A 9524-nucleotide genomic window follows, 5' to 3' on the forward strand; every position below is an offset into this window, starting at 1 on the left:
TATTGTAATTTTGTTCTCTAAATTTTTTTTTTAATCTGATGCTCATTCACTAGTCACTATGCATGCTATATTTGAAACTTATAAATACGTGTAATAAAACTTACATGTAAGACTAGGCGCTAGGGTGATCATGCATCTACTTTAACATAAAGTAATTAGTTATCATAGTTTTAACAAAGTTTTTAAGTTGCAAATTTTTTTACAACTTGAGTCGTGAATATAATTAATACTAGTGTTGAAAGTGATAATATTGCAAATTTGACGACTCAATTACAATTTTGAAGATTAATTTTACTATTTTAACGACTTAAATAGTAAAATAAAATTTATGATTTTGAGAATTCTGCTACAAATTTGACAGTATTACCATTTTGAGAACTCATTTTTATCCTCGTAAGTTGATCCATACCACTTTCAGTCCGTAACACGTTTACTAGTTTTGACTTTTGACCTCATTACTTATAAAGAACCATCTGATATCAATTTGGTTTGCTATACCAGAACCGACTGCGAGGAGAGGCAGAATCGATTTCTACACCCTCCATAGTCCCCATGGTCGATCATAGAGGGAATTTGCAGAAATTATGCACTGGGATACGTATTTCCTTCCAAACCTCACGCTCAATCCTATAGCGGACTTCTCAGATGCTCTTCTTCCAGAACCAGTAGTTGGAGAATATTCAACTTTCAAAGGAAATCCGGTGGTTGGAAAACCTTCCACCTCTGTCCTTCACGGGAAGAATTTGCCCGGCTGACTTTGGATCAGGTGACCACTATGACTTGTAATATGTGCAACTCTGAACTTAACAAAAGGAAATGTATAATGTGGATAATGCATGTGAAGGTGTGGAGTTTCCATGGACTGATGATGTGGCAATATGTGCAAATGTGAATTAAGCTGAAACTAAAACATCAAGATTAGCAAGGATGAAATACAGATGAACCAGAAATAATCCATACACCCACTCTAGGAATGAAACTTTTCACCACTATACATTTGTAAAAGTCTATATCCCCCTAAATGGCACACACTAGTCTCTACATAAACAGTCTGAGTGCCCAATCATGTGGCTATGAAAACACGGCTAAAATTCAAATATATGGTACTTATCTAGGTAAAAGAAAACGCAGATGAAGAATGTTTGAGGGGCCTCAATTATATAAATCTCCCCCTCCCCAACAGTGAGAAAGTCAGGAATCAGGGTTTGTGCTAGATGACTTCAGTGAAGGTAAGAACCCCAGAGAGCCTGAGTCTAGAATACATGTTTGTCATGGCAAGCAAAAACTTGGCTCGCTCTGAACATGTCCAGACCAGCAAACTTGAGCTAACAGTTCATCTCAAACTTTCCAGCCCTACGCGATGCATGTTTAGATCAGCATGTCCAGATCAACAAATTGTGCTTGACAAGTGTCATTGAAAACCAATAGGCCTACCAGTTGCAGGTATCGGCGTTGTTTGGGCGAAAGAATGCTGGACCATTCTCTTGATGGCAGTGACTGATGGCACAGTGCCTTTTACAGTTTGCTCCAAAAGGTGAACAAGTGACATAAATATCTCCATCCTTGTTACGTCTCTATTTGCCTGCATATAGATACGATACATCAGAAATAAGGCGGTGAATGAAAAATGATACGAATTTTTTTTCAAAGGAAAATTGAATAAGGTCACAAAGAAGAGTTGACTTGGAAAATGGAAAAACACACTTGAAGAGATACACAAAGTAAACAAAACCTAGGTGTAACCTCCTCAAAAAAAAAACCTTGGTGTAACATGTGCACTGTGTACAGGATTGAATTAGTTTAAAGGTCAGTATCATAAATCACACTAAATAAATAACGGCAGAAGCAAGGCATATATACACAAATTGCAAGTCACATCAAATCTTTTTTATTGTATGCATTTACATTTGTAAGACATAACATATTTTGAAATTGATATCACTTCCAATAAAGAAACTCAGGCCATGGTCTAGAACAAACTTTTCACACTAAAGCTGGCACGCTTCTTTGCTAGTAATATGTAAGGTTCTCAGATTCATGTCATGCTATGTATCCAACAGGTTTTAACTTTTAAGGGTCAAAGAGGCATACAAGTATATAAGAACTGAAAAAACTTATTGGTTGCAGGAATTTAATACTTCACTGACGCATAAAACATAAGTTGAGTGCAATATCCCATGCTACATTTGATGCTGTACCATAATAGGCATAGTATTGAAAGAAATTTAATAGTCTTGAACCAGATTTGACTCTGGCCATAAGTAAAGGCAAGAATTACTGATGAATTCACCAACAGATTTTACACTTTTTTTTTTTTGGATCACAAAGTTCCAGCAATCATTGGTCGACTTTTTATAAAGGAAACACCAACGTGCTAATAGAAAAAACAACAGGAGTAACTGAATTAGAAAAAGGAAAACTTGTGGAGTAAAAAAAAAATCTAGAATGAAATAAATAAAAGGGATATCAAGACTCTTAACGAGAATAGTTGGAAACTGAAAAAGGCTTCTTTGTTTATATTACCTCTACAGCAAAGCGCGCCCATATCTTATCATTCCGATTTTCCATCATTCCCTTCAAGATGGTCAAGCCCAAACCTCTAATTAAATCAGCAATTTCTAAAAAGAAACCGTGTTCTTCACAAAGCATCTGCCGGAAAACAAAAAAATAAGTGATAAATACACATCTCCAAGCATTATTCCAATTTCCAAATAACTAAATGTTAAGTCGCTACCTCCACAAGCATCTGGCGAGGGGAATCCAGATCCTCAACTATGATAGGGCAGACCATAGATTGTGACCCAACATCAAAAGCCCATGTTGCCCTTCCATCAAAGTTATCTTTTAAATGAAGTCCAGTTTCTTTGCCAATAATCTGCATGGGCAGCAAAATGACACAAACCATCTCAAAAGGTTCCCGTAATTGTTATATCAGAGGCAAACAACAATGTACCATTGATCCAATAGTTGATAGCATGTAACACAGTTGTTTCTTCCTAGTTTTATACGTCTCTACTACTAATTTATGGCATTATGAGTATTATATATAGTCTGTCGATATAAACAATTTCTAGGTATCTTATAACGCACAATACATCAAAGTTTTAGACATCTCATATCTGAATCCATCGATATGATTCCTCTCATCCATGAGAGCTAGATTGTTGTTTAAAGGTATGGAGCAACTAGAAAGTGTTTGTACCTTCGCCTTTCCTGTTTGTTTTAGCTTATCAGCATGCTTGGTGACACTTTGCAGGAAAAGCATATGCTTGATGGTCCGTTCAAGAAGTGCATCTATGCTACACTGTGAAACCATATAACGGGATCAAAAGAATGGCATCAGCATCAGAATATCATAAATAATTCCAAAGAAATAGAACACAAAGATAAGGGGCATACTTTTGCTGCATTTGGCACAATTTCTCGCAACTCTTTCACACGATCTTGAATCATCTGGCGATCTTTTGGTCTTGGTCTAGGATTCTCACCAGGTTTCAGCCTTTTGCGATTTGATTTCCCCAATAGATCAGGCTTCTTAGAATATGCAGTTGAAACACTACTCTCATGCTTTGATTTATTGCCTGATTCAACCCAAGAACTAACTTGAGATCCATATATGGATGTAGTTTGTGAACAGTTTCCTGCATCATCTCTGCAAATCCCAGATAGGAAAGAATTAATCTCTACCAAGCCTGCTTTTCCAAGATCCTTAGGAAGGTCCAATGTTTCCCCAGGCACATGAGTAGATACACTAAGCTGTCCGTAAGTGGGAGAACCACTAGGTATGGAAGAGGTACTGATTTTTGTCAATGTTGTTTTACAAGACAAATTATCATCAGAGCTCTGCTTGATAGTTGAGTGACCCTTTGAGACCACAGCATCTAACAGATGGTCGGCACCTGCCCCAGAGAAGATGCTACCATTTGATATCCCTTCGCTTGCTGCACAACAATCAGAGACCAAATCCTTCACATGTGCAAACATCACTGCATTCTCAGCAAGATCTCTTTTGTTTGAACCTGGTTCATCAGCCAGCAAACTAGTCCAATTGCCATTAAGCAACTTATTTTTGAAATCCACACCCAAAACATCAAACAAGTCATCCCCTGATGAAATTTGAGCAGACACATCATCATTTTTAGTATTCAAAGATCTGGCGGTACAACTTATATTAACAAGACCATCATGAGAACTCCGAGGTATGTGATCACTCAAAGACACATGTTCATGTGGATGAGTAGATGGGATGTCAAGGGCTTGAAACAATTTATTTTCTATCCTTTTCTCCACTGGAGGCATATCACTCTGAGTAAACTTCACTTCCCTGGAAAAATGAGAGCCTTTTGAAATTATGTCCTGAGAAGCTGATTGATCTGCCAAACTAGATAAAGAAACCCCGTCTGTTTGGAATGAATCAGTCTTTTGAAATTTAACCCCAGGCAGATAAGTTCCAGAGAGATTCATGTTGGCTGCCCCATGTGGCTCTGAATGAGATCTTGTAACTAAAGTTGGCCTCAAATGAGTATACAATTCACCATGTGCTTGACTTCCTTCGAGCAATGGAGTGGTTATCAAACTTTTTCTCTGATCCAGGTTTAGAGTTCCATTTGTTATTGAGATGAAACTATTTGATGCACCAATTTTGCTATTAAGATTAGGAAACATGCTACCACCAGATAAAATCAACTCTAAGCTGCCCTGACTAGCAGCTGATTGAACAGAACCACATGGGTATTTGAGTCCACACCTTAAATTAGAAGGTGCAAGGTGGTTCAACCAGGCCTCAGAATTAGAGTTGATCACTTCAGCAACCCCAACTCCATTCCTTAGTTCGCCTCCACGAGAAAACTTTGGCTTCATCAGCGTTTGTTGAAGATCATCAGGAATTTTAGACAGAGTTTGGGTAAGGTTAGGAGTTTGACATGTTGAAATGGGAGCTTGAGAAATCTTCTGAATTTCTTGGAAAATAGAATGGGAAGGTTGACCAACAAGCCTGGGAGCCTGAGACGATGACTGATTTTGATGATTGTAGCTACTAGTCATATAACTGGAGCTTGTTGCATGTCCACCTAGATGGCCAGTTGTCAGCATTCCTGTATTATACTGCACCCCAGCTTTCTCAACTGAACTTTTTGCATCATAGATTTCAGATAAAAGAGCACCAGGAACACATCCAAGTTGCAGGATCAGATTCCTGACGTCATTAATGAATCCTATATTCTCCATAATCTGAAACAGGAAACATTTATTACGTTGGGGGGCAACTGACACAACTTAAGAAATATACTTGAAAAAAAACAAAAACAAAAAACCATAACTTTAGTCATATAAGGAGAACTGAATAAACTGAAAATGTTAGCAGTGTTTCCAATAATGGTCGCAGGAGAAAGTTGCACATGATGGTCATTTTATGTAAAATGAAAACTTCCGGTCAGCAAATTGATTCATCTGTCCCCAGTCTCATGAGTATCTTTAATGCATACAAAGTAACCAGTTCCAAAAAAGGTTTTATTAAAGTATGAGAAGGTCTTGCCTTTGTTAAATACAGATAAATCCCACGTTTTCACTTTAACATAGTACCAAAAAAAGAGGTGGAAATTGAATCAAGATGACCAACCAAAGATTTTTCTATTGGTTGGACAAATCTGGTCATGCTGATAGTTTAGTGAGGAAGCAAATGATGAGAAGAAGATATGGCCGAAAAGCAGATAAACCAACAGAATATTATATTTTATGAAGGAATCAAACGTCATAAAGGGTCATTAGAACCACATACTAAAAAGGACTGAAACAAAGGTCTTCGTAACTTTTCTTTCGAGCTAGAAGTGATAAATAGAAGACTTACAGCCAAACTAGAACCAAGCTGAACAACACCGTGAGGGAGAACAGGAATAACTGCAACTGTCTGCAACCAAATTGGACACATGTAAAGCAATGAGACAACAAATATAGAATGCAAGACGGTCGAAGATGTAGGAAACTAGCATACCTGCATTCCAGCGGAAAATTGGTGGTGCATCTCATTTAGGACCTGAAACAGCAACATATACCAAGTAAATAAAGAGCATCGGAAAAATTCCAAACTTGAATAGCAACAACTTTATACAGTAATAGCTTGTAGCCATAAATGATATCAATGTGTGTGACAGTTTGTGAAGAGTTCTGATACTGAACTTCCATAATAGAACTCATACTAACAAACAAATGCCAAACCCTGATATGGCCTTCAAAATTTAAATCTATTTCTTCAGACTATTAGGAAGAGTCCAAATGATATAGCAGCTTCCACTTGAATTTAGTTTTACCGGTTCAAGTGTAAACTAGATACATCAAAAGACATCCCAATACACACATGCATACAGATCAATATTAAATATTTTGCTATTCTACCCACTCAAAAGTTTAAATTCATCCTTCTTCTCAAGAAAATAAATAAATAGTTCATCACATGGTCAACATATAAAGATTGTTGAATCCCAATCGGATACGTCTGTTCTTATATGAGTATCGTCATCTGATTCCATTCAGCAGTTGAGACTTACGAGCATGAAATTGGTATGGTAGAAATTTCCTACACCATCTTGACCAGTAAAGGAATTTTTATTGGCAAAATTGGCTAGCTAAGTATTGTATACCTCTGGCGGATGGGCATATATAGAGTAATTCCTTGAAAGAATCCACTGATGATTTCCCGTAAATGCAGCTCGTCCAACTATTCTGAAAATTCCAAAAGAATAGTTTTTCAGATGGCTGTTTTCAGCTAACAAAGTAACCACTTACATAACGTGTAAAGGCAGATAATATGTTAAAATAAAAAGGCATACCCTTCACCCACTATAGTAAATGGTTTATCCAACAACATTTTGTTAAGAAGTGCAGAGACGATTTCCTCTGGCTGATTGTCATGAGAAGAGGAACACACATTAGAGGAAGCCCAACATCCTTCCCACTCTCCAAATGGTGATTCACCACTCTCAGTTCGAGCAGTGTTTGTATGTCGAGAAGATAGTGATGGTTCGTAATGAGATTCTTCCCAAATTATTAAACTGCAACACAATTGACATATTTTCTTATTAAAAATAAATTAAAGAGGCTCATCAATATACGACTAGACAGATACATATAATTCCAACAACTATATCCTCTGAAAGCAGGTAAAACAAAATGCACATGCAGACGTCAATTGACATGACACATGCACCTTCCTGACGATGTATCATATTTAATTTGGATTTCTGAATGTTCTGCAACAAAAACTTAAAATAACTTCTGATAAGGAAGAAAAAAAACATAAAAGACCAAATATATATACAAGACGAAATAAAGATTTCAAATCTTAATTTAAAATGCCCCAACTAAGTAGTAGCTTCAATAGCTGGACACCGATTTCATTTCAGAGAAATGTCAAATTAAACTGCTAAAGCCAGAACAGAAAAAAAAAAAAAAGCAATGAAGTATAAATTATCGTATCACAACTGATGGAAAAGAGTTACAATTCAGAAGAAAAATAAATAAAAGAGGGGGATATAGACAAATAAGGAGGATAAATACAAAATGAACACATTATAATCAACAAATTCTTTCAGAAAAAGCAGCAGGTTTCGTGAAACTAGTTTTTCGGCTTGGATTCTTTCAGACAAAGCACAAGCACCAAAATATAAACTTCCAAAAATAGAGACAAGAGACACCAGATGGCGAGTCCAATACAAGAGAACAAATAAACAATCAAACTTCAACATCTCCGAATATACTACTAATCCCACTGAACCAAACAAAAAGATACTGTTTTTATTACAGATCCACTCTGTTTGAATCAAAACCAAATTAGCAATAAATCTCCAAAAGCCTCGAAAATATATATGTTCTTGATTACCAAAACAGGAAAACCCTCGCAATCTGTATTAAAAATCAACATAATCACATATAATTGACCTCAAGAACAAAAAAATCTCACTCAACTTTTGCCAAGCTTTTGAGAGCAACAAAGAAATGAACAGCCTCTAACTAGTCTACAAATGCATGGAGTTATCGAACCAGTCTGCTTATTCTACAAATTAAGAGCAAAACGAAGCTTACTTACTTAGGGTTTTGACAGCCGATTTTCCAGAAAACGGCATAAGCCCAATTATTAGCAGAGCACAGCCTCTTAAGCGCTTCCTTGAGCAAAACGCCCATGATTATCTCAAAAGCTTCAAAATTACAATCACCAATACAAAACCGAGATTTCCAAAGCTGAGGGTAGAAATGTCAATTACACGCCGGAGAGACCACCGGGTACGACTCAGAATTTCCGTTCGAGCCTAACTCCCGCGGCACGATCCTCTCCCCGCCTGCTTCGTCCTCAGTCCGCCGCTGCTCTTCCTCTCCGGATCCAAGCTCCACGCCGCCGATCTCACTCTCCGGCAATCCATGAAAAACGTCCGAGTGCGAGAGTAACAGTAAGCGAGAGAGAAGCTGGAGTGATAAGCCTACACTATTCCACAAGCTTCGAGCCTGTACAGAGCCTCCATTTCTCTCTCTGAGTTTGAAAACGGGGTCGTTTTCGGTCCGGTGTGGAAGATCTAGAGAGCTTCAGCTGTGCTGGTTCTGCTTCTACTGTGAAATTCTCTGTGAGAGTGTTGGAGTGCGCTAAAGTGCGCCACAATAATAAAGATTAAAGAGAGAGATGAGGGTGAGGTGAGGATTGGATGACAGCCCTGTGACGCTAGCTGTCGCTTTTCATTCTTTCTTTCTTTTTCACTGTTTTTGTTTTGTTTTGTCGTGTCTTGTTGTCAGATTGAGACGTAAATGTTGTTCCGTCTGAACAGAAATAGCTAGTGCGGGTTGCGCTTGTCACGACGCCACTTGTGAGACTCGTCTTTCTTTAGTGGTTTATTACGGGAGTGCCATTCCTCGCGGCGGCGATTATTTCCGGGAGAGGAATTTTTTCACTTTCTTTTTTGTGTGTTTTGTTTTTGTTTTTTGTGTCGTATGAATATCCAGAAAATGATGAAGAATGATTAAAGTCGAGAGAAAAGGCCATGATGAAGGAGATTTGACTCTTCTCCCTTTCTTTTGTGGCTTTGCTTTCTGAATGCTCTTCTTTGATCGCTTTTTTGTTTGGCTTGTTCTTGGCCTCGCTATCGGTGGGATATATGCGGTACTAATTAAGTTTTTTTTTTTCGAAATGAGTACTAACCGGGGTGGTAAAATGGTGAATGAAATTTTAGTTTTAAAATTTGAATGATCTTACAAGTTAAATCACGATCGTTGGAAGATCTCTCTCTATATACGCTTATTTAATATTATTGATTATATGAATCGCATTACCTAAAATTATACAACTCTCATTAACTATAGTTAACCAGTTATGGGTATAGTTGCTTCCGCTAGTCTCAAAACCTAGGATTAGTTTATGAGAATTTCTTTTGATTCTATTCTATTGTTGTTTTTTGTTTTTATTTAAACTTGAATTGAATATGCCTTGGGTATGACTCAGGTTTGCTGACAATAAGCCAGTCATTGTCCCATGAAAAGCTTGAATG

General features: G+C 37.4%; 1 protein-coding gene across 3 annotated transcripts; it reads right to left on the reverse strand.

The window, feature by feature from the left end:
• Positions 1-305: 305 nt before the first annotated feature.
• On the reverse strand, positions 306-8620 carry LOC126786789 (transcription factor LHW). Of its 3 annotated transcripts, XM_050512714.1 has the most exons (12): positions 8081-8620; positions 6825-7046; positions 6636-6717; positions 5990-6031; positions 5846-5905; positions 3400-5229; positions 3203-3304; positions 2735-2875; positions 2524-2649; positions 1435-1582; positions 1299-1353; positions 306-760 (listed from the first exon to the last, which is right to left on the reverse strand). In XM_050512714.1, exons 1-11 carry the CDS (start codon positions 8173-8175, stop codon positions 1334-1336), a joined length of 2868 nt encoding a protein of 955 aa, XP_050368671.1. In that variant the 5' UTR covers positions 8176-8620; the 3' UTR covers positions 306-760; positions 1299-1333. The 3 variants fall into 3 exon arrangements, with proteins under 3 accessions (XP_050368671.1, XP_050368672.1, XP_050368669.1); XM_050512715.1 differs by lacking the exon at positions 306-760 and having other exon boundaries at positions 894-1353; XM_050512712.1 differs by lacking the exon at positions 306-760 and having other exon boundaries at positions 894-1582.
• Between the last annotated feature and the right edge of the window lie 904 nt (positions 8621-9524).

The sequence above is a fragment of the Argentina anserina genome, chromosome 3 (genome assembly GCF_933775445.1).
Source record: "Argentina anserina chromosome 3, drPotAnse1.1, whole genome shotgun sequence".
NCBI lineage: Eukaryota > Viridiplantae > Streptophyta > Magnoliopsida > Rosales > Rosaceae > Argentina > Argentina anserina.